At 42.7% G+C, this 25,945-nt stretch overlaps 1 protein-coding gene across 1 annotated transcript; it reads right to left on the bottom strand.

Moving 5' to 3' along the window:
- Positions 1-649: 649 nt before the first annotated feature.
- Positions 650-22,721, bottom strand: MYBL2 (MYB proto-oncogene like 2). The gene is made up of 14 exons (XM_054981058.1): positions 22,643-22,721; positions 21,310-21,400; positions 19,305-19,373; positions 19,013-19,105; positions 17,463-17,683; positions 17,177-17,333; positions 16,131-16,400; positions 14,633-15,019; positions 12,867-13,006; positions 11,174-11,273; positions 9,664-9,777; positions 7,152-7,268; positions 2,306-2,452; positions 650-1,433 (listed from the first exon to the last, which is right to left on the bottom strand). The coding sequence occupies exons 1-14, from the start codon at positions 22,651-22,653 to the stop codon at positions 1,305-1,307; spliced, it is 2,046 nt and encodes a 681-aa protein (XP_054837033.1). The 5' UTR covers positions 22,654-22,721; the 3' UTR covers positions 650-1,304.
- Positions 22,722-25,945: the final 3,224 nt, after the last annotated feature.

Here is a 25,945-nt window from a genome sequence, read left to right as displayed (position 1 = left end):
CATTCCTCAGATCTAATCTAATCAGACTACTAGAGCCATGCTGGAATGAAAGGGTTGGTATCAGCACCATCTGGTGGACTTTGAAATACAAAACAATATAGTTTTCCCCATCCTTGATATTTAATGTTTACACAAGGAAAAATGAAGATGGGTAGCCATGTTAGTCTGTTTGTATTAGTAGGAAAAAGCAAGACTCCAGTAGCACCTATAAGACTAACAAAATTTGGGGTAGCATATGAGCTTTTGTGAGCCACAGCTCACTTTTTCTGACTCTGAATGGCATCTATTATTAATTAAAGTTTAAGTGATCTCATGTTCCTGGAAATCTCAAAAATATACCTGTTCTGATGATTACATGGGTAAAAGACAGTTGATTAACCCAACTAAAAAATATTTAATGAACGGATAGTCCTAATGGAAAGAACCTACACAAGTCTCTTGAATATCCTTGCAAGACAGAAAGAGACCTTTACACATTGCTGATCCAATACAGGATTAAGAAACAGACAAAAGTTTTGTGGCAGGGAAAGTTGCTCAATTCCCTTCCTTGTGTACTCCGTGCAAAACCGCATTATATGTTGCTCTATTATGTGACATCTCATCTGAAGGGAACACAGGCATGCTAATGTCACATTAGAAGATTTGCTTTTATTAATTATTAATATAGACGGCAATGCTCCAGAGATTATTCCTACTCTTATATATTGCAACAAACAGTATGCCAATCCACTCAGTTCCTTCAATCTAACGAGCATAACAGAAGATACTTCCATTGTGTAACAGGTATTCTTCCTTCTATCCCAACCCACTGCTGGTAACCCATGAAGTCAAAGCCAAGACGATCAACATACATGATTGTACTGATGAAACTGGCAGGGACTTTAAAGAATTGCACTTTCAGGGATCCACTCAGGAAGGTCAAAACTAAATACAGAGTCCAAGGCATGTTCTCTACCAACCACTGATCCACCTCTTACATCACTTTCCTGTATCAGTTGAAGGCAAGACTAATAAAGCTGTCAAGTTCCATTTGTGGAAATAGGAGAAGACGATTGTCAAGGAAAGTGGGTACACATCAGCTTTAACAATGTTGGGCTGTTGTCCAAATCCCGCATTCATTCTTCTACCCAAGACTTCCCAAACTACATCCCATTTAGAACCCAGAATTTAGAGCAATTAATTGAACTCTCCATGACAGAGTTCTGGGCAAAACTGAAGGCGAGGGGGAGGAAATAGTTTGTTTGCCTGTTGCCTCATTCCATTCAAATATAGAAATGAAAAGCTAGAAAAGGCTACAGAGTCCTTCAAGATAAGATGAGTGTCCGTGATGTGTGGTTTTGTTTCAACATGCCCAAGATCTGTCGAGCTTTGTCTTGCATAATCCGCTGGTCTCTCGAGCCACCACATGCCACAGTTTTCCAAGCACTGGACATCTAAGGGAGAGAACATATAGGAACATATGAGCCCACCTTTTATTGAGTCACTTAGCTCACTACAGCCTATTCTGCTTAGCAATCATTCTCCAAGCAGAGAAAGGACTTTCCCAGCACGGAGCCTCCACTCTATCCCCCCAAAAAATTGATTGTAAAGATAGCAAGTTTGAGAAAAGCCTCTTAAGCCTAAATACTCACCAACTTGCCTTTGGCATGTATGAACTGCCTCCAGACAAGCAGAAAGTTTTTACAAGCTGGTGAGAACTGGAGCTTTTTTCAGACTGTTGATGTGCCACAAAGGAAAGCTTGTAAAATGTTTTACGTACTAGCCTGTTTTGTGGATGTGTTCCTTTACTCAGCAGTTTATACTATGTTCTGTTGTTAAGGAATTTAAATTCTCTTAAATTCCAGTGTTGTGCAACTCAAATTAATGTCTCCATCCACTATGCCAGTCTCTCAAGAGGGGGCATATAAATTTCCGAAATAAATAAAATATTCACTTTGATAGCATAGTTCTCTCCTTCAGCTAGTTTTACATCAAAGTAATTTTGTTGTTGTTGCTGCTGCTGCTGCATAGGTATGCATACTCTGCATGAGCTAAAGGAATACAAAAAATCCACACCAAGAAAAACTGAATTCTGGGCAGCCTGAATAAATCATAGTATGGGTGTCGTGTCCCAGTGGGACTTGGGAGACAAGGGCTGCCAACAACACAAAAAATTTTCTCCACCTTGGCTCTCAAATTGCAGCAGGTCTTTTTTGTGGGGCATATCCACACAATATCACCCCCTGATTGTCCACTGGCTCTAATACTGCTGTGCTGCAGCTGCTTTCTATAACAACAAACAGGAGGGTGCCGGGGCCATGCTTACCAGAGCTGGCGGCCTGTATTTGCTTTGGATTCTCTTGGAAGGCGGCACTTTCTCGGTCTTTATTTGAACAAACCCTCGGTTTAGCAGGCTGTCATTCTTGCTGCTTGACACAGACAGGTTTAGGGACTGGGAAAGGAAGCTCACAGACTACAACCAACCAGAGAGAAGAGAAACAGTCACAAGGAAAGATACTGCTCAGATGAGCTCACCTAATTTTCCTCCTCCTCCACTAAAAAAAAAAAAGCTTGAGGTGTTTAATGTAATCAGACACTCCTCCTATCTTTCAATCATGATGTAATGCTTTCCACAGAGAGAGAGAGAGCTCCTTAACGACTCATCTGAGCAGTGATTAAAACAATAAACCTCACACCCTTCTCAGCTGTGTTGCCTAGAGGTCACCATCAGTAGTATCCGTGGGGTAATGAACTCCACTACTGTGGAGTCTTGCCACTGAATCCAAGTAATAAAGTAATCAAGGTGTAAGTATTACAACAACCATCCCAGTAAATACATCACAAAAGTGCTCACTGACACAAAACAGTAAAGGAGGGGTGCACGCAGGCACCTCCTAAGAAATATACAACCTAGAGGCAGCAACACCCGATTACAACAATATAAGGGTGCACACCAGCACTTCCATTCAATTAAGCAGCCATGAAACGGTTTACAAGGAATACCGTCCCCAGCAAGAACATTTAAACGGTGAAAATGTCCAATAACATCAAACTGCCATTGAAGAGGAGATGCTGTGAAGAGCTGAAGGGGTCCGACGCCAAGTCAGCCAAATCAGCCACCTCATCAGCCACGGGACAGGATTTGCCAGCATACGTAGTATTAGCCCGTTTCGTGAATAGATCACTTCTTCAGCAGGCACATGTAGTTAAATCCGTGTGGAGCAGTTTCGCATACTCTCGCAGTGAAGCTGCCAAATTAGTCACAGACGCCGAATCCAAGACAGGCTCTTTAACAGAGAACCCACTCACTTTCTAGTTAACAGGGCTCTGGAGAAACATCCAAAAATGGCCTGGCAGGATCTGGCTGGCTTCTCCACAGAACTCTTTATCAAGGTCAACTGAACTTAGGGCCCAGTTCATAACATAGCCTTTCTATAGGGGCAGTGAAAGCTCTACCACCTCCACATAATGCAGTATGTTTCAAAAATTCATGCAACTTCCTCACCCTGCTCGTTCTTTAAGGGGGAACGATCATGAGAACGGTCTGTCTGTGCATATGGCTACATTGCATGCAATGCTGTAGACAAAAAATATTGATATACCCCCTAGTAAGACAGGACATACTTCCCCGCCCCCCCCCATCCTTAAGCAGTGATACCTCTTAATCTCTTACAAGATTCCTTTTGTAATTTTTCATGAGTTCCAGTTCTCCCGCAGAAAAACGTATCTTTGCAATCATAAAAGCTTGTTTTTACATCTTTAACTCTTCTTCCCCACAACTCGGAAAAGGCAATATTTAATATGGGTTTATCTCAGGAACCCTCATAACTCTTGGCCAGATCATTAATATCCCTATTTTATAAATTATTAACAGAGGTCCACACACAATTGGCTGTCCAAGGCCACCCAGTGAATCTATGAACAAGCTGGACTTTAGGCCCAAGTCTCCGGGCTCCAAGACCAACATCATGCCTGCCAAGCCACACTGACTCATATAAACATGAAACATGGAATGCCATTCTATATATCATCCATAGTGAAATGGTCCACTGAGTGATGGAATTAGGGAACACACCAATTCCAATGACAGGTGAAAGTTGCAGCACCAAGGTTTTGACTATTTCTCCGTGTGTTTTCCTACTAACTATTTCCCCCTGCATTTTGGAACTTCACCTATATATGCTTCCTTTCCTTATGCCCCTTTTTTGGGGGGGGGGACAACGACAAGAGAAGGTAAATAAGAGATTACTGTTGATTTTATCTTCATTTCCTAACTATAGAATAACAGTTTGTAAATATGCTAAGAAAAACAAGATTTTTTAAAAAAAACTCACTGCATATAGTAAACTAATATAACTCTTCAAGGAGCACAGTATTTTTAAGTATCTCTCAAAAAAGTGCTTAAAAACTCTCTGCATATACTAAAAGAGGGGAAGCATTAAAAAAAAGGCAGCCTTCTTCCTGAAGCCTAAAGTGGTACAGACAGACAGTAACCATTACCCAAACCAACTTCATTCTAGACATGGGCATGAATCGAAATACGAATCAAATTTCATGACAAATTGGGCCAATTCGTGTTTCATGAAAAGCGTTTTGTGGGGCTGCAGTTTTCACAAAATTCACGACTTTGGAGGCTGATTCGTGAATGATTCGTGATGCCAGATAGGTTGGCGCCGATCCATTGATTCCCTAGGCAACATAGGCCCGGAATGTCTGCAGACCTTTTGTTGCCATTGGAAGCCCCAATCTTAGCCCACATAACCTTGATAGGCAACTCCCCCTGCCAACTGGAGAGCTTCCATTCTGCCCTATACAGGAAGGAGCAGGGGGGTTAATCCCCTAGGCAACTGAGGAGATGGGCCTTCTGTAGCCATGGGAACACCGAGCTCATCCCTCCAAACCCTGTTAGGCAGGTCAGTCTGCCATCCAGAGACCTCCTGTTCTGCTCTATGTCAGCATTTTTTATATAAGGCACAGCTCTCTGCCTCGTGCTTTTCAGTTCCAGTAGACAGAAGGAGAGGGAGGACCTGTTGCTGGGATTTGGAGTGAGAGAGTGGAATTGGAAGCTTTTGGCTGGATTTGCTGCTGCTTTAAAAGAAACTGAAAAGCCTCTTTCTTATTTTCAGCTCTTGGCCTTGCTGGGAAGGTCATTGGGTGAAGGTGCCTTCTTTCCTCCACCCCACCCAACCTCAGTCTCAGGGCATTGCCTGGCTCTGGGGCCTAGCTTGACTGAGGCCTACCTTTTTTTTCTTTAATTTTCTTTGCTTATATTCTTATTTAGAGCATTTGTTCTTGCTGGCTTGTTGGGTGAGGGTGGGTGGAGGAGAGCCTGCTGAAGTCTCCCTGCGAGTTGACATCTCTGGGTATGAAGGGGACCATTGAAGTGCCCTGGGTTCTGATGAATCACGAAACTAATGAATCGTTTTGCGAAATGGGACAATTTCGTGAAAGTTCATGATTTGTGGAATGCGACAAAACACGAAATGCTTGTTTCATTTTTCCCCCATTTCGTGCCCATCTCTACTTTATTCCATATAATGTTTAGCTAAGATGGCTCTCAGATTTAACTTCTATGCACACATACTTGAGAGTAAGTCCAATTAAATGCTTTAGAACTTACTGCTGAGTAGCCATACATAAGATTAGGTAGTTTGCAAGACTTAATGGTAGGCATCGCTGTATACTGACAAAACCAAATGGACATAGTCCAGACTATAGATACTAAAATGCATGTTGCTCCAATTGTGTGGAGTCACACTGAACCTGTTTATATGTACAGTTATCTAACCAAGTCAGAAAGTAAAGAAATTCAGACATCAGAAACATACACAGATTTGTATAGGTTCTGAAACCCAAAGAACCTTGAAATCACAAGCAAACCATAGGGTTTCAGATCTGTGACCAACCAAGCCAGATATAGTCCAGTTTACCATTCTTACATTTTCAGTGACCTAAATTCTCCTCTCTACAAAACTGCATGACTGGCAATGCAATCCTAAGCATATGGCCTTCTAAGCCCATTGAAAACAATGGGCTTATAAGGGTGTGCAGATCTACTTAGGACACCACTGTCAGTTTCTAAAAGGAGCATGGGCTACATGCAGCCCTGCTGTTACTCTACGGAGTCCAGCTATTTTACAGCATTAATGGGAAATAAGACTCTGCTTTCCAATTCATCCTACTGCAAAAAATGTACCCCATTAACAAGTCAAGCACTGATTATTACATCAGAATTAATGAGTCACAACCACACAATTATTTTTAAAAGCCATATGGGATTTTGTAGGATTTTGGAAGCCCAGGACTCAGAGAATGCCTTAAAATAGACAGATGCAAAAATAAGCGACTCAACCAATATACTTAAAACATTTAGAGAAATGACTGTCTCAAAAAGCAGCCGTCTCAGTATTCTGCACTGAAGGGACAAGGAGGGTTTCCATAACTGCAATGAACTTTAGATACTTCCTTCATGTAGTCTTTGCTTACAACCTTCTCAACTCTTGTGTGGCAGACAGAGGAACGAATTTTCTGTAAATAATATGAAATGTCACAGAAAGTCTGGGGAGGGACAGAAATGGCCCTACGACCAGTTCGCATGATGGTCTCCACTAGAATAGTTCAGTATGTTTCTCCTCTGACATTGCAACTGAAGTTTACTTAGGAATGAATTTTCTTAAAAGGGTTCTTCTCTTTTTCTTTGTACAGCATCACCATTCAACCCTACATGTGCTAAGGCATGTGCCCTACAAACTGAACTAGGGACCTTACAAAAGTATATTCAATTGTCACAGCAATGATCATATGGAGATATCTACAAGTCAAATTAGGCAAGATATGGGAGACCTCGTAGAAGTCTTTGCTCTCTCAAAGACAAGCAAATGTAGTTGAGTGAGGTGGCTCCTGCAAATGTAATTGCGGGGGGTGGGGGGGAGCTGCTTCAGTCTTCCCTACAGAACCCTCTTCTAAACAAATTAGCGCTTGTCCAGCAGCTTTCCCCCCCAAAAAGGGGGGGGGTATAGGAGCCCTGTATTTTTCCTCTAGGGAGGAGGGAGAAACAGACTATAGGGCACTTATTGGAAGAATTTTGAACCTAATACATTCACCACACACACACCCAGTTGTTTTAAGTACACACATTTTACAGCTATGGGGTCAAGTTCTTCCTAGCTTACCTGAGCTCTTTTGAAGCACACGGGTTTGGCCATGGTGGAAACAGTCACCTTCAAGTCTTCATCCATAATGTCTAATGCAAGGGATTTCCTGACCTTTTTAATGGGACTCCTGTGTAGCTAAAAAAAAATGCAAAGAAAAAGCTGAGTAGCAGAACTAACAAGCAGCAAAATGAGGAGGAAAGAATTTGGAGGTCAACAAGAAGATTCCATTAACCATCTGTGGATCAAGTTATGGAGAGCGTATTTATTGGGTCATGCTTAAATGGTTGACAGTAAAGCTATTACTACAGCAGTGTCAAGCACAGAAAGCCACGGCACATACAGCATTAACAAATACTACTTCCACAATCAACATGTACAGGCTTGATAGAGGTACACTACCAGTTACTGCAGCTGCAAGCTGAAGCAAAGACTTAAGGGGAGCCCTGACATCTTGAATGTGGGAGACACCAAGTCTGCCAGCTCTAACATTAATTCCCAAGCAAAGAAAGGCTAGCTATAATATGGTTACTTGGGCCAGTACCCAAAGCACCCCAGGAATTGCTACTGAGTGATACATTAAGCTTCCTGACCCTGAATCAGACCATCAGTCCATCAAAGCCCATATTGTCTACTCTGACAGGCAGTGGCTCTCCAGAGTCTCAAGCAGAGGTCTTTAACAACACCTACTACCTGCTCCTTTTAAGTGGTGATGCTGGAGCTCAAACCTGGGACCATGGAACCACAGCCCTTCCCCAAAAGTCAAAAAGTGACTTCAAATTTCTAAAGCCTCATTTCCAGAGTGTCAGCTCTAGCATGCGATGCTTTTAGCGCCATTTGGTTTTCTGAAAACCCCAGAAGCTGAACAGGAACCTTATCAAGGGTTTCTGAAGAAAATCAAAAATGGCAAACTTTCCTTTAAAAACACACACACACGTTTGTTCAGCACTGCTGAACTTCGCTGGCACACACAGCTGCAGGAGAGTGATGGCTCGTATGTAGAGTGTGCTATTAATTCAAACAGATACCAAAAAACAAAAAACAAGCGCTGTGACCTACTAACTCCTCCTATTTAAAGAGATATCAATATGAGTAATATATTTATCTCAAAATGTATGTATATATACAAATGGAGTGATATATTCAAGAGTTTATATCTGGTTGCAATTTAAAAGCATATATCACTCCATACATATACATAAATTTTGAGATAAATATATTACTCATGTTGATATCTCTTTAAATAGTAGTTAGTAGGTCACAGTGTTTGTTTTTTGGTATCGGCTTGCACTACGGTGACTCTCTTTTGTACTGCATTAATTCAAACAGGGCAACAATGAAGCCCAACAATCCTGGGCACCATTCTGCATAAACTAAGGATAAATACTAGAACATGGTCCAGATTTCTCAGCAAAATATTGGGGGTTCTAAGCAGACAAAATGACATGAAAATTGTCCCCTAAAAAGGCAGGGAGCAGAAAAACCCCCACAGTACTAGAATCAGGGAATTCTTTAGTTGTTGGGGCCTTATAGGCCATCTAGTCTAACTCCCTGACAATAGGAAATGCAAAGGCAGACCACCTCAACAGGTGGTAGTCCAACCTCGGCTTGAAGAGATGAGGTGGGGAAGGCAGGACAGAAATTTGGGGGGAAATGCAAATATACCCAAATAGTTAAGAGAGAACTGCAAGCTGATGCACCCTATGCTACCTTAGCACTTTTGCCGTAACTTTTGCTATCTGAAAAGTAGAAAAAAAATATGAGTTAAATAGAAAACACAAGCTTTCTGGTAAATAACAAAATATTTTATCAGAAAAAGAGTGACGCACTCACAATAAAACTAATAGCATATTTTGATACGTAGTTAAACTTCAAAACACTAATACATTAAACTATTCAGTGGGATATTATCAGCATACACATAGTATTTTAATTAAGTACAAAATTAGTCTCATTTAAAAATAAATCAGCACCTTAAGTTTCTAATCTGAATCAGTTCCTGAAACTTCTGATTTTGAGTCTTTATTTTTAACCTCATGTAGTGAGGTTTGCATGAGTCAAAACAAGCTTATCTACTCTTTCACATCTGCAATTGCATAGAAACGCATCTTGGATTCAAGAGCCGAATATGTCTACAGCATGGTCACTTTTTTTAAAAAGCATTTCGCATATTCTGAAAGAGAAAAATATTTAACAGGAGTTTTTTTTCAGTCTCCCACTCCAAAAAGCCTCAGGTGTGTGTGTTTCCCCCCCTGAATTATTCAGGGTTTTTTTTCCAGGCCTTCACATCTCTACCCCTGGAACACTAGTGCATTTATTTCATTAAAAGCTTTCACAGAAGGAAGAGCTATATTTTATAGTAAAATAGGCTTTTTTAAGAAAAAAAGATTACCAGAGAAACAGAGTACCCGATGTTCCAAATTCCTGTAAGCACCAGTATGCCAGCCAGTAGTAACCTGGCCTATCATGTGCACCTCAGGAGTTAGAAGGGTGATTAAAAACACAAGATGGCACAGAATAAAGAGATGCTTACGCCTTGTTTCCTCTTCTGCTTCTCTGGCTTCACGTCATCTTCTATGATCAGCTCAATACCAGCCTCACTCCGTAGAACTTCTTTCAAATCCTCTTCCAAGCTAGGCGTTGGCGGCTGAGATTAGCAATGCAGAGGAGGAGAAACCAGAGGACACGATGGGGTCAGAGGCAGAACAGCTTCTGATCCACAGTTTCCAAGTACACATTCACTCATAGTCTATGCAGCAGGACACTTCCAGCCATCATTTTAAAAGCACTGCCTCCACCTGTATGCACGCATCGGATTTATTCTGTTAAATTTTAGGCAGTTCATGACATTGTTCATTGCATATTCTGCTTGAAGTTTATTTTTCCTAAGCCTGCAGTCCAGTTTCATTACATCACTTTCTGATTGTCTTAAGTTTCTCAAATACATTGGTTTCTGGCATCTGCCTTGAATCTCATTGAAAAACGAAGCAAATAAATTATTTCATGCTTTCCCACTGCTAGCTCCTCCATAGACAACATCCTTTCCTTCTTCTGCTTTGGCAAGAAAATAGGAGTGGGGAGAGAAAAGCCTCCCAGGGACTTTGGGGGCCCTGGAGGTCAAAGTGAGGGCTAATTTAGACAGAAGTTCTCCTATGCTGTGACACCAGAGGATCTTACCTCATGTGCCCAAAAAGAGTGAAGCTCAAACAGCAGTTGTGATGGCTTGTGAGCACTGCACGTGTATCAATCTACACAGGCCAAGATCATCACAAAGTTGTGTGGATAACAACCACAGGTAAGACTTCTTATGTGGTGCCACACACAAATGTCACCCTGTTTACATCACTTCCTAGCAAAGCTAGGAGTGATTCAGACTCACCATGCACACAGTTACTATCTGTCCTAATATTTCTCCAAACATACTTACTAACTCAGACATTGGGGAAAACAGCCTGTGACTTAAAAAAAAACAAAAAAACTAGCAACACTTATCAAAGTAAGAACCTGGAAACTATGGGAGTATTGACTACCTCAGAATATTCATCTTCCTTATCAAGGATAAAAAGGCAAGAAAATAGTCTACATACATTTGTCTCATTGGCAAACAGTATCAACAACTTTCAGGGAGAAAGTATGTCTGAACTGAGAAACCAGATTATTCTTATACACCAGAAGGGCAAATAAAATGGCTGGGCTTTATTTACTTTGCTTGTTGTGAGGGTCACAAAGGAACTGAAAGCTGGAAGGTATCTCAGCCATCCATTTTGTTATTATATAAAACTATTTAGAGAACCAGAGGGCCATTGTACAGAACAAATCTGAAGCGGTATTAGCAGCCCAGCAGAGAGCAACAATACTGGCCTATACCAAAGCCTTCTTTTTTTTGCCCTACCAAGCTCTTTTCTATTGATCATGAAAATATTTCTAAATACTGGCTTTTTGAGCCCATTCCTTGAGGCATCCTGAGGGGGGGGGCTGTCACAACACTAGAAATACAAGGTAACACTATGGGGGAAGGATCCATGAGACAGCTACATACATACCAAAGGCCTCAGTGGTCCATACTTCTCCAGAGCATTCTTGAATGGTGTCGGTGTATGAGGCGTGCTGTCTGCTACATATTTCTGATCAGGTGTCACAAACCTAAAAAGGTAAAAAGAGGAGGGATTACAGTTTTGGATATTCAGTCCAAGAGAGGATTCAGATGAAGGAGGTAACAAGTGAAGACGTGATGCCACTACTAGATGATTTTGCTTTCTGCAGGGACCACCTGAATAAGGATACTCAGGTGTGTCAAAGAAATGCAATTCCTTCCAAGAATGCCTCCAAAATATAGGACGAGCCAGGAAGCAGTTAACTGCAGATCCCCATATGAATCTTGGAAGTGTTAGCATGAAAGTTCCCATGCCAGGAACAAAAACAAAACCACTCTGTGGAGGCTTTGCTACCTCAGTGCTCTTCTGAACCCAACCCACATAGCAACGATTCAATGGACTTTCCTCATGAAAAAAAACAAAACCTTGCATAAATTGCTTCAGGCCCCTCAGCAGACACATGCATGCGCACAGCCACACATAAGCTCTTTCAAAGAGTTGGGTTCCTATGGTTTTCGCTTCACCTCACAACAGAAAGAGGATGACACAACAGGTTCCAAATACCCATCTGAGTATGGTGAAAAAGGTTAAACTTAGTATACCAATAGTAATGAATGACAGATTGTCTTTTAAAAACACAGCCCAGAACTGTTCAGACCTGCCTAGAAATTTATGTCTTGAACATCTATCTGCCATTTTAAGATTTACCTTTTGAACATGGCATGAAGGCAAATCCTGGTAGTTCATCTGTTGCTACAACCACCATCCTGTGTCCCCCATGCTATGTTTTTCATGTTTCTGCTCTTATGATATGTGCTATTTTACAATACTTGAATGAGCTTTTACTGCTGGCCTTTTTTTTTCCATGACAGCTCACTCTTGAAATGGCTACCAATTGGTATCCAGTTAAAAACAGTACAATGAATGTGCTGAGACTGCAGAATACCTGAACTCCACGTAAACTGGGGTACATACAGCCTCAGCTTCCCTTATTTAAGTCACACCATTTCCCTTGCAACCAACTCCTTTGTGTTTCAAGGAGGCTCTGACTGTCGCAAGCAGTGGAAGCAGAGAACAGAAAGATTATCCAGACCAAGGACTCAGGAATGCAGTGTGCATTCTGAGACACCAGAAGTAATGACGGCACCATATCTGCCTATGATATACTAGGTACCAGAAAAGTTCAATCCATTCCTTGAAGGACCACCTGCTCTGACACAAAATACCTGTCACGATCTTTTACAGGCGCCCTATTCCACCCATCTCTAGTTTCAAAAGCTAGCAGAGAACATGGCTTTACAGTGGCACCTCACCTCTGGAAGTGAACATCTACAGTTGTTAGCCTGGGAACATTCAAAGGAGGAAATTCAAAGAATTAGTGCTGCCCTGGAACTGTAAGCCAACATTGTGGGATGGGGTGGAACTGTTAATATCACACGACTGTAAACCCTTCTTCCTTGTAGAAGCTCAATGTGGCTTATGTGGAAGGTTAACAGTAATGTCATCCGGAACCACACCAGCTGAGTTTCACTGTTACTGCCATAAAATGAGAAATCACTGAGTTCAGCTATACCACAGGTAGCCAAAGTCAAGACATTCTTGCCTGCAGGATACAAGTTAGAGAGAGGATGATAAGACTTACGCAGAATTTTTCTGAAGCAATGGTGTCTTATCTCTGTGTAATGGTGTGGTCACTATTACTTTCTGGCTGCACACAGGTGTGGAGGTTAATGAGGGGTTCTCGAGATCCAGAGTGTCTTGTTTGGTCCAGAAATTCAGGAACTACCAAATTAAAAAAATATTCACCACAGATAAAATGGGAGAGAGTTTGCAGAAAGAGAACCTGATGTTGAATTAAAAACATGGGATTAAACTACAAGTATTTTTGAGATGTCACAATATCAAAAAGCCACAATGACTTTCCAACTGACACCACTCAACAAAAGGGCAATCTTAGTTTTATTTAAGGTCAGACACCGTCATGTATTCATTGAATTGTACCTTACAGAACTCTCCCTGCCCCTCCTTGTAGCTCCCAACAATCTGCCTTCTACACCACCCCAGCCACACGTGGCACCTTCCTTTCTTCTCTGTCAAAGCATTCCGAATCCTAAGTACTTCACAGATACAAAATACACTTGCATAACTCCTTACAAGCATCAGATTATAGTTCTATCAAAGAAAATTGCATTTTGATAGGCAAAAATGCAGTCCCTGCAAAGTATACAATTTTGAACAACAAGCAGTTTGAAATAAGAAATTAACTTGAGGTTTTGGTATAACACTGGTCCAGTGTGCATCTTCAAATCTTCGGAGATACTACCTCAACAGAATGCAGTTCTGCTGTCTCCAGCAAGTATATTATGGGTTTCCAGACAGCTTGGAGCCAGGTTTACAGTAGAAAGCATCCAAGAGTAATCCAACACCTTTCCCCTGCATTTGGTTAGGGGTGTAAAGACGAGATACCTGGTCTCGCTTTACCTTTGAATTAGGATTTTTGTTAACACCAAATAAGCCTACTGAAGCCTATAACATGCAGATCAGTAGTTCCCATTTCACATGAAAACATGAAGCCAAGAACATGTCTTGGTGTGGATTGGAAAAAATGAGGGAAATTATGTTGATCTACCAGCACCTGCAGCCTTTGTTAGAGACAACACACAGTCCACATACTAGAAGCTTTTTCACTATTTTATGACCCAATAAAAAACAGATCAAGTCAAAAACAAAGACCTACCTAATAATTTTGATCATTTATCAAAATAATGAATAATGAAACCAACGGCAATGTCACAGATTATATTTAAGAGACAGAAAGGCTCCCACATCCAGAAATACACCATGGGAAACCTTTATTTCTCTAATATTCATGGGGTTCACAGCCCAATCTGATCCTTCCTGGGAGCAGCCAATTTATGTCATTAGATATTCAAGTGATTCACTGCCCCTGACTGCCACACCTGCCAGTGCGTTTCCTGGCACCCATTTGCTTCCTTCAGAAATCATCTCAAAAGCAAAGAGCCAGCCCTGGCTTTCAACCACATCAGTGGAACAAGAGATGTTTCAGAAGAACCCAGGAGGTGCTGCAGAAGAACCCAGGTGGCATTACCTTTGTGTCTACAGGGTACACTCATTCAGAAACAGCTGCCTTCATTCTGAAAGGATTCGTGGCTTGCAACTGCCCAACATGATGTGACTGGCTTCACCACCATACCCGTGGCATGCATTCCCACCCTCAAAATTCTAACAGTGCCCACTAGATTGGGGATCCCCACTCTAAGTGTTTGATCACCGTGTCCAGATCCAAGCACCTCTGGAATACAAACGGCAATTTGCTACATGACAAAAGTACATCCAGAAGTAATGGCCACTGTCACACTGCTGACTAGTGGCTTTACACCTACACACCTGGGAGGGGGAGAATGGCAGTGGCTTGACAGGGGTGCTCTTGACGGGGGTGCTCTTAGGGGTCATGCTGCTACAGGAGTCCAGGAAGGAGAGGCTAGTAACGTTGCCACACTCCGTGACTGGTGAGAGGCTGATCCTTCTTTTCTTTTGCCGCTTGAGTACTGAGGGTGGAGTGCCAAAGGTCATATCAGTGCGTGGGGAGATGGGGATAAGCTCGCCCTTGCTGCCTTTGCTCAGGTCAGAAATGGTGTGGCCATCCAAACGGTATTCGGTCACATTCGGTAAGGAAGAGTAGGACTTGATGGATGTTTGCTTATCTGGGCTGTTGCTTGCAGAGGGATCCTCGGGCAGGTCAAACTGAGTAAGATCACACCAGCCATCAGGGTCCTGACCAAAAGGAAAGAAGCTTTCAGAAACAAAGGGTAAAACTGAAGACAAGTTTCCAGTAATGGGTGGGGGATTTCCCCCTTCTACTGCAGATCTCAATTCCCCCCCTGCTGTTCTTGGTACCAAGAAGCAGGCTGCAACAAGAGGGGAAGGCAAGGAAAGCCCATCCTGCTTACAGAAATCTTTCCCACCTGTAGAGATTTACCTCAGGATCACATGAAGCTGCCTTATACTGAACCAGATCCTTGGTCCACCAAGGTCAGTACTGTCTACTCAGACTGGCATCAACTCTCCAGGGTCGTAGGTGGAGGTCTTTCACATCGCCTACCACCTGATTCTTTTAGCTGGAGACGCCAGGGGGGGGGCGGGGGGAATTGAACCTGGGCCCTTCTGCCTGCCAAGCAGATGCTCTACCAGTGAGCAACTGTGTTGTTACCAGAATGTACGTATTTATTCCTGGAATCTTCACACACCTTTAGTGACCCCCAGTAAAATTACTAGACGTCACTCTCAAGTGACCCTTCTCTCATAAGAACACAATATTTGGTACAAGGTTTCATCTTCTGCTCATAGACATACACAGCCATTTCTTTTGGACTAAATATCACAAAAATGCACTGTCAAATAAAGAACTGCAATTAAATTACCGTTTATATTTGCCTCAAGTGAATACACCGTGCATGAAGCTCATCAGCTCCCACCGCCATACAGAAACTTCCATGGATGTGTTACCATAAGCAGTATCTTTATTGCCAGATTCACAGAACAATCCAAAGCACGGTGACACCCTTCTAAGTCCACTGAAGTCACTGGGCGACTATAACTCTGCTTAGGAATGCCCTGCAACTTACAGTCTGCCCATTTACATGCTCAGTAGTGAAGTGCTTTTGATTCCTTTCTATGCATACGACATATTACATTTTAATATGGTCTTTTGACTATGAAAATTAAAATCCCATGTTTGGAGGATTGGGGAGGAGTTCCAAATATTATGGATGATTGGCTGTAGAAAGGTTCACAGAAGAGCCTCTAAGATTCAGCATAGGCCCAAATGCAGCCCCTCCCTGCCCATGCACTGTTTTACGGAAACAGAAACTATCCCATTTCTTACAGATTCAATCATATCCAGAGCTTCTGTAATGGCTGGAACGGCAGCCGCACACAAATAGCTCCCAGCTTCTACCACCCACGTATATGGAGAATCTTCCCCCAAGGCATCATCGGGTACTGTGTTTTCTGGGGCTTCCTTGGCACTGTCCTGCTCCAATCCCACAGGCGACTGCTCAGAAGGCACTTTGTCGAAGCCAACTGGCTCTTCAGTGTTGGCTTCCCCTTCTTTGGTTTCCAAGGCATTCACAGGCCAGTTGGCTAAAAAGGCTGGCTGTGGGACACCAAGTGAGAATTTTTCTGTTATTGCATGTAGTATAATACAAGTAATCAGCTGTAGTCAAAGAACATCAAAGTTGCCGAGCCAGGGAGTAAAATCATGAAGCAAAGACCTTATAAGAGCCAAGTCTGGCTTCACTGGTGCTTGACACAGAAGATGCATAAAGTGAGAAGAAACTTCTGAAGCGATTGCCCTTTCAAAGGCAGCCACATGTGAACGAGATTCTCAGCTTAAAACAACTTCTTTTAGCCAAAAGACTTGTGTTTGGCTTGCATTTTATTGGTTATGAATCATATTTAAACGTGTATTTCATTCCACATTGACTCTTAATAGCATTGATTTAATTGCAACATTTAGGTCTTAGGTTTTATTTTGGTTTGGCTGATTTCTTCAAAATGACAGTCCTTTTAAAGTAGACAGTCAGGGGTTTGTTTCCATTTTTTGTTTCTCTCAGTTGTCTGTCTTAAAAGTCTCAACCCCCCTTCTCAGCTACAAGAGTGAGACACTACTGAACTACAAGATGGAGCCATACCTCAAAATAGCTGAGCGACTGCAGAACTCTGCCATATTTCAACCATGATCATCTTTGCCTACCTAACTAAACGTGATTTTGAAAAATACCACATGAAAAAAACTGATGCTTGCAATCTTACCCATACCTACAAGATACCTGCACTAAATAGTGTGATATTTCCCAGACTGAAAGTCTGCCCACTAAGGTAATGCAAATACCAATTTCCTATGGTGAGGAAAGACAGAGACAAAAACACCTGGCTTGGCGCTTCCTGTCCATTCTGGCTTTCCTTGCTTTCAGCTTCCACCAGCAGATAGAGAGGCTTAGATTCTTTAGTTTCATTAAGAAAACCTCCCGTGTCCACCTTCCTTTTGATAGTGGAATTCCAGTGGTTCTTCACAGCATTGTCAGTCCTGTAAACAGAGATATCATGAGAAGTAAGCGGAATGACCATAAGGAGAAGTAGCCTAGCAATTTCCCAGTCAATTCATCCATCCCTTTATGCATCAGAACAACCCAAAGACCTTCGGACAAGAACCTACCTCCCTGGAAGCAGCTTAGCAATCTCAGCCCATCGGTTCCCCAGAACCTTGTGAGCCTCACAAATGATGCGGTCCTCTTCCTCTGTCCAGGATGACTTCTTCACTTCAGGGTTCAGGTGGTTGTGCCAGCGTTCTCGACACTGTTTTCCCAGCCTGCCTTTCAAGTGTTTGGCTATGAGCGTCCACTGTTTTGTGCCGTATTTTTTTACCAATTCAATTACCTTATTTAGGGAAAATAAAAGGAGTGGTTACAGGGTGTGGTCTTGCCTTTAGGCTGCTGCCCTTTGTATATAAGCAGCTCTAACAAGTACCCACAGATAAGCAGAATGATTCTCCCAAAGTAATCAAGACACAGGTGGGGAGATTTTGTGCAAACATGTATTATGAAAATCAACAGAAATTTTCCCTTCTCATAAACCTGCCTTCATCTTCTCTTCCCGGCATTCTACCACCACCCCCAATTTGGACTCTTTTACTTATTTTTGTCAGGAAATGAATAATGATTAGATTGGAAGACTTTTTACAAAGCATTTGAAATTGCAAGGACTGTGTCTGAGGAAAGGAAAAGTTGGGAAATTAAATGGTTATGGAAAAGTCATTCAGTCGTTAACAAGCATGTACTAAAATTAACAAAAATAAGGTTTTTAAAAACATTGATGACCCTGGGTTTACCATCGACCCATACTCTATATCAGTACATACATACATGCCCAACCTACACAACCATCCTGCCCCAGTAGCAATTTTCCCTGCAGCAGGTACATTTGTTACAAGCACGGCCAGTCATAACACAAATGACAATTGTTACAGTTTCTCAATCCAAAATGAAAAATGAAATCCATATAATACCTTTTATTAAAACAAACCAACTGGAAACAAAACATCATGCCAGCTCCTGAGCTCACTAGAACTCTTCATCAGCCTGATGAAGAGTGCTGGTGAGCTCAAAAGTTTGCACAATGTTTTGCGTCAATTTGGTCGGTGACAGTAAAATTCATTATACAGATTTTGTTCTTTGGATTTCGCATGGACTAGTAGGACTATTTTTCCTACAGTTTCTGAAGCCAGCCCAAAGAGTTCACAAAGTGAAAGAGGAGGGGCTGTAAACCAGACCAGGAGCAACAGAAACCTTGCCAATGCACAGGTGCTCAGGTATGCTCTCGATGTGCTTCAGAAACAATCCCATGCCTCTTCTCTGCATTCCTGATAGCCCTTTATCTGTTCATTGCTAGTTCACAGCAAAGCTATGTGATGGTCACTTGCATAACATGGTCTAGATCTATCTAAACAGCATCCATCAAAAGCTGAAAGATATTACGAAGAGGGCTGCAGTTGGAAAGTTAGGACAGCACAAGGCTCTGTGCATTTTTAAAAGTTAGAGCAGTCATCTTTCTTTTAATTTTGCCCCTGTCATGGTGGAGTAAGATGCAGAGATTCTGCTGACACTCTGGTCTACAAAGACGTTTTACCTGCAAAGATAAGGGAACAGTAGAACAAAGATGGATGTTTTTCCTTCAGACTAGGAAAGCCAGTGTTGAGAAATAAGTTACCTTTTGGTCTTCTTTTTTGGTCCAAGGACCTTTAACCAAGACTGGATTTAACACCCTTAGCCAGCGATGCTGACACTGCCGTTCAGTGCGATTCTGCAAAAGTCAGTTGCAATAGATGGGTCAGAGGAAAGGGGAGGCAAAAAGAGAAGTCAAAATCATCAGAGAGAGAGAATTCTCATATAGTCAACTAGCACTGTGGTTTTTGATAACTGCAATCTCTTTACCTCTGAAAAGAGCTCACAACAAAATAATATGAGAAAAATTCATCACTCTACTGAAGAACTCCACTTACAGGAAAGTGACTTGCTAGGAACTTCCAGTCATGTCCAAACTTTGTCACCAGGGAATTCAGTAGTTCATCCTGTAAAAAATGACATGGTCAGCCATTCACATATGCATATATCAAAACATGCTGTTTTATAAAGGGGCATTAGTCCATTTGGTGTAGTGGTTAAGAGCAGCAGGCCTCTAATCTGGAGAACTGGGGTTGATTCCTCACTCTTCCACTTGAAGCCAGCTGAGTGACCTTGGGTCAGTCACAGCTCTCTCCGAGCTCTCTCAGCCCCACCTACCTCACAGGGTGATTGTCGTGAGGATAATAACACACTTTGTAAATTGCTCTGAGTGGACGTTAAGTTGTCCTCAAGGGCGGTATAGAAACTGAATGTTGTTGTTGATGTCCTTTAAACACGTTACAGGCATGTGCACTGGTAGCCCACCAAAATAAGCGTGCACCACACAGTGCTCCTGCTACACACAGTTGCAATTTCGTATGAATAGGGCAACATGTGGGCTTTCAGGGTTCTTGTTGGCATGTACCCAAATAGTACATGAAAGATCTGTGCATTGGCCTATTCACACAAAACGGTGACTGTAAATATCAGGAGCTTTTTGGGAAGCACACATTTTCATTGGACGGTTCCCAGTATATAGGGATGTAATGTCTGAAATAGGTTATTCGTATGTTCAAATTTCAGGAGGAAGAGAAAACAAGTTGGCAGGCTGGAGGTTTGTAGACTCATGGCAGCATGCCAAAATATGAGAAGGGTCTTGAACCACTAACAGGATTTATTTTGTTCCTTAATGAAAAGCTATTTCTATGTCACCTAAAAGAAACTAGGCCTTATATAATACTATGTGGTTACAAGAGAATAAGGGAACTTTGTGCTGTAACATCTTGCAGATTCAAGGTTCTGGTATTGACCTATAAGGCCCTCTGCAGACTGGGACCGTCTCTCCCCATATATTCCCCAGAGGACACTCTGATCAGGGGACAAACAGCTGTTGGTAGTCCCTGGCCCCAAGGGGGCCCGCCTAGCCTCGTCTAGAGCCAGGGCCTTTTCGGTCCTGGCTCCCACCTGGTGGAACGCTCTGTCTGCTGAGATCAGGGCCTGGCAGGACCTACTATCCTTCTGCCGGGCCTGCAAGACAGAGTTGTTCCGCCAGGCATATGGTTGAGGCTGGGCCTCCGCCGGCCTGAAAAAAGGAATGTATAAAATCTTAACTCTCCCTGTGAAGGCTGTCCACCATCCTGTTTTAAATGTGTAGTAATAGAAATACACTGCTGTTTTAATGATGTTTTAATGTAGATGAATTTTTATTGTATTTTAATATGTTATCCGCCCTGAGCCTGCTCGCAGGGAGGGAGGAATAGAAATTTGAAATAAATAAATAAAAATAACAGCCCCTCATGCCTCACCCCAATAGCTCTTCCTGCCCCACTCCTCTTGCTTTGGTACAAATCTGCACCAGTAAGGGGAAGGTTGGGACATTATAGCAACAAGCACTCAAGTGCTTTGCCTCCTTTGTCATGGGCAGGATGCCTTTTTGGGTGGTGGTCTTCTGCTCAAGCCACAGTCAAGATGACAGCATAAGCTCAGACATGAGCTACAGATGACAAAGTTATTACTGCATCAGTCCATTCCTTCATTATAATTCGGCAAAATCTGGGCAACAAAGGCTGTTTGTATGTATTTCAAATGTCAAAACGTACCCCCTTGAGGGCAAACTCTGGCATGCTGAGAATATTCATGGCTTGTTTGCATTTAAAAGCCAAGTTCCTCACCCACAGAGCAGTGGAGAATAAAGCTTCAGAAAGGAGGCAAGAAACAGACAGAGAACAGGCCAGACTAGGCAAAGCTATTCCTGCCCTTCCTCAGGGAAGGAGTGGCAGACAAAGTGGGATGTGTGAGCTCATGTTCTAAGGAGCCCTCCATCACCCAGCTTCCAGCAAGGCCTACTCTAGCGCCCCATGGCCATTCTCCATACTTCTAGTGCCCTATGGCCATTCTCCATACCTCTTCACGTGTCCACTTGACTTTGCACCTGTTATCTCGCCGTTCTGGCGCATCCAGGTCTTGGTAAAGCAATTCATCTTGTTCTTCACTTCTACGAACAAGACAATGTGTGTGTGTGAGTGTGATAATGTTACCCTGGATTTTCAAGTCTCTCCGTTATTTTATTCACGAGTCAAGTCAGAGTTCTAGTTCACTCCATTTTGTTTCAAGAAAATAACTTGGTTCCAATTTTCATCAGCCACCTCATTCTATAATCACCAGTACAAGTCAGAGCAATTGCTTTACAAAAGCATGCTTCGGAAGGGCAGGGATAACCAATACGTCAACCAGCTTGAATTTAAGCTCAGGAATACAAGTATATCTCCAAGGAGACTTGATACTCACTTTGTTGTGAAACCTTATGAATGTTTACTCATAATAAGTAAAGAGTTCACCAAGACTTACTCCCTCCTGTGTGTTATGGATGGCAGCCTTAGATGAAAAGTCAGCATAAGAAACAAAACAGGCAACAGGAGAGGTGGAAAACAGGGATACTATAAAAAGAGAACTACAAATTCTATTCACCACACCAGAGCCTCAGTGGCATGAAGGCCACAGTGACTGGCTGCCTCTAAGCCTTTGGACCTCTTCCCCTGGAAGCTCACTAAAGTCTAAGCCTGTGCATACTCTGGTATTAAATAGACTCAAACAGCCCATAGGCAGCAATAAGCTCAGGGTACCTGCATATTTTTTACAACAGCCTGGCTGGATGCAAGTTCCACATAAGTCCTTAATAGCCATTAAAAATACACCCCTCCCCTATACCACAAATGGAAATTCCCGCCCCCCGGACTCTTATCAGAACAATATCGTGTACATTATGATACCAGTGTTCACGTATCATATCCTGCAGTTCACTGGCACCAAGGGGCCCTAAGCAAGAGGGGGTGGGAAACGATGACATGAAGCGGATCCCATTTCAGATGCGGCTTCCCTCCCTTATAAAAGCAGCATTTAATTATAAGACGAGGGAGGGAGAAAAATTGCAGCTCCCCCACCCCCCGGTTAAAACATAAGAGAATTTCCCCGCCCTTCTGTTCCACGCGGGCCATTTTAATCACCTTAAAGAGAGACCCACCCCAGCCCGCTGCAGATGATTGATGGCTGTTTCCTTTTCCCGCTGAGCAGTGAAGTAACCAGATGTATTATTCCCCATGCATGATCCACCATCACGGGGGAAGGGTCAATAAATTAGAAAAAGTGTTCCCATAGGGGGCTTCCCAAATAATCCTAAAGGCATACCTTTAGGATACTGTATACACGCCTTGCCCCAAATGCACGCGATTCAACTCACCCGCGAGACATCTTGCCCTTTCCAAACGATTAGGTTGACTTTCCAAAGAACGGACGAAGCTGCTGGATCTTGCAACCCCCTTGCTAGGAATAGACCCCCATGAAAAGCGCGCGCGGCGGAATCGGCGGAGCTGCGCGCTCACCCGCTCCCGGCCGAGATCCCCAAAAGCACTTTCCTATCTCGCGCCAACTCCTCCCCGACCATCCACCTTTTCCGGCGGGGTTACGCCGAGCGTGCGCGAAAGCGACGACAAACACAGTATTCGGAGGGAAAAAGAGGAGGAGGGGAAACGAAAAAGAGGCGCGCGCGGGCTTGTTGCGGCGAAAGAGCCGGCTCATTGGCTAAAGGTAGAATCGTAAAGGGATGGCAGCGAACCAACACACCCCGAAAACAGCCTCGGAGACTTCGGGTAGCGTTTGCGGTTTTCATAGTTCTCCCTAATTTAATTAATTAGCAGTCGCTTGGTACTCTTGGAATGCAAATATTTCTTTGGTTTCCAACCAATAAAGATTGGAGGGCTTAAGCCTTGTCCACCCATAATATTTCATTAGGTTGAGAGTGAGATAGACCAAGATGGGTAGTCTGTCTGTGGCAGTAGAAAAGACCAAGAGTCCAGTAGCACTAGGGTTGCCAGCTCGAAGTTGGGAAACTCCTGGAGATCTGGAGGGTGAAACCTAGAGACACCTGGAGAAAGTGGGGTTTGGGGAGGGGAAGGACCTTGGCATAGCATAATTCAATAGAGTTCACCCCCAAAAGTAGCCATTTTCTCCAGGTGAACTGATCTCTGTGGCCTGGAGACCAGTTGTAATTCCGGGAGATCTCCAGCCACTACCTGGAGGCTGGCAACCCTAAGTAGCACCTATAAGACTAACAAAAGTAGCACCTGAGCTGTGACACACGAAAACTCATACCCTACCACACATTTTGTTAGTCTTATAGTTGCTACTGAACTCTTTCTCTTTTCTAATTCCACTAGGTTGTTATTGAGATACTTGGCTTGTCTTATTAATTAAATATTAGTAATAGGATCGCCCCACTGACATGTTCTCCAAGCATACCGCCGAGTGTTCAGAAAGTCTTCACTCCATCGGGAGCCCTGGGGAATAGGGGTAGGATTGCCATGTCCATGTTGGGAAATTCCTGGAGCGTGGGGGTGTCTCTGACTTCTGCTTCTGAGTTGTATATGCACTTAACATCTGGAGACCAAGCGCTCCTTGACGCATGGGCAGCATGCACGGATTTACTTTACTTCTTACTGTTTTTACAACCTAAGTCATAAACAGAAACCCTCATCCCACGGAGGAGAACCTAAAAGTTACCATGTAGCCAGGATGATTTCTCTTCTGAAGAAAGAGAGTTCTGATTAAATAATGGGGAGATCCATTTAGCTCTTCTGAAAATTTAGGACAATCAAAGAAGATGTGGTCTACACAGTCAAACGTGCATGAATTTGAATGGACCCTCAGGCACTCGATCTAGACCAACCTAAACCATATACAAAGAAATGCAACAGAAACATTTCAAAAACAAAATCCAATGGGGAAACTGCTAAATTGGAATTCATATGTAAATTTGACTCAGTCAGACTTGGATTGAATAGAGACTATGAATGGTTATCTGATTACCAAAAGTAACTGCCTTCAGGCATTCTATTCAGATTCTGCCATGGCGGGGAGGGGGTCACACCCAGCCTGGATTGTGCATTCCACCTCTTTCATGACTTCTTGTAACTTATTTACCTGTACATGACCCTTACTCCCTGCACCTTCTCCTCCCTCCCTCCCTTCACCACCTATATATCTCTGGCCAGTTTCTTCATACCCTCCATGCATCTGACGAAGAGAGCTGTGGCTCTCAAAAGCTTATGCTACAATAAAGTTGGTTAGTCTTAAAGGTGCTACTGGACTCTTTACCACAAAAAAGTTGCTTAATTTGCCCAGTTTCAAGAATCCCAAGATCCCTAGAATTTTGTCCCCTTAGTCCCTCCCCCACACCTGTGGCTCTGTTTATTAGTCTTTAAGGGGCCTCAGAATTGTCAGTTTTGCTACAACACACTGGCACTATTATGCCCCTGGAATCTCTGATGGTGGATTCATCCCATTACAAAATGTTTTGAAGTTTGCAAGAATCAGTATTTCCCAATGGCCAAGACACCACTGTTACACACACACTGGAACACACACAGAGACATGTTAATGATTGTTTTAAAGGGTAAAACAACCTGCATCCAGAGCTATACAACACAAGAGCAATTGGTTGTCTTAGTATAAAGCTTCCTTTTAAAATATATTCACAACTACAAATCTCTTTTCAGTCTGCTATGAAATTCTCATTATGATTTTGAATCTGAGAATACAGTCATAAAACAGTTAGAGCGATAGCAAATCAGGAAGCTTCCTCTGTGCCACTGGCATATATTTGGAGAATGTGTTCTAATTTGTTGCTGGATACATCCCAGCAACTAAAACACTTGGAGGGAAATGTTCTGTACCTGTGAAACAGGTCTTGTTCCAAAGCCAACATGATTCTAGGAAATCCAGGAATGAATCTTCCAAGCCCCCCTTTTTTTTTTGACAAGGAAAATTTGGACTAATCTGCGTGGGGACAGAGACTGGAGTGTAACACATTTCCCTTGTGCCGTTTCATCAAAAAACTGCTCTTCCTGCCCCCCCCCCACCGGTGACTAGACATTTCTCAGCACAGCATGGATAGCTATGGATGCTCAGACATCTGTCAGTGGGGCTTGTGCCTTGTTTACCAGTTGCAATCAGAAATAATGATTTTTTGACCATCATTTTGATGGTGTGTTGAACTGTTATTGTGTGTTCAATGGGAGGTATCGCTCTACTCCTAACCATGCAATATTACACAATGGGCTTTTTGTGCATTTGGGTTCTCACACGGCCTGATTGCTCAGCAGGCAATTGTTAATAGAAAATTAGACCATTTGCAAATCTTATAAATCAGTCATAAGCAAATGCTGTGTTTCAATAAACTCCTATCCTTTCGTGTTTGGCTACATTGTCCTTAGTGATGCTAATGGCTGCCATTCAGTTTGAATCATCAGCATTCTTATGTCTGTGCAGTTGTGGGAAAATCTGATGCACATTGGTTTGGCAGGCAATTGTGGCTGCTCAGCACAAACCAAATGGACCAAGTGATCACCTCTCATTTGATGGCTCCTTCAAACCTGGTAAGTTTGACCATTGAATGTGTTCACAATGAAAACTGTAGCATCCCAAAACATGAGCAAGATTAAGAGTGTAACCATTTTCCAATGTTATACATTCATATTTCAAGGGA

The sequence above is a fragment of the Eublepharis macularius genome, chromosome 5 (genome assembly GCF_028583425.1).
Source record: "Eublepharis macularius isolate TG4126 chromosome 5, MPM_Emac_v1.0, whole genome shotgun sequence".
NCBI classification, from domain to species: domain Eukaryota; kingdom Metazoa; phylum Chordata; class Lepidosauria; order Squamata; family Eublepharidae; genus Eublepharis; species Eublepharis macularius.
The sequence above is the reverse complement of the archived record's forward strand: the minus strand, read 5'-3'. Positions and strand labels throughout refer to the sequence as shown.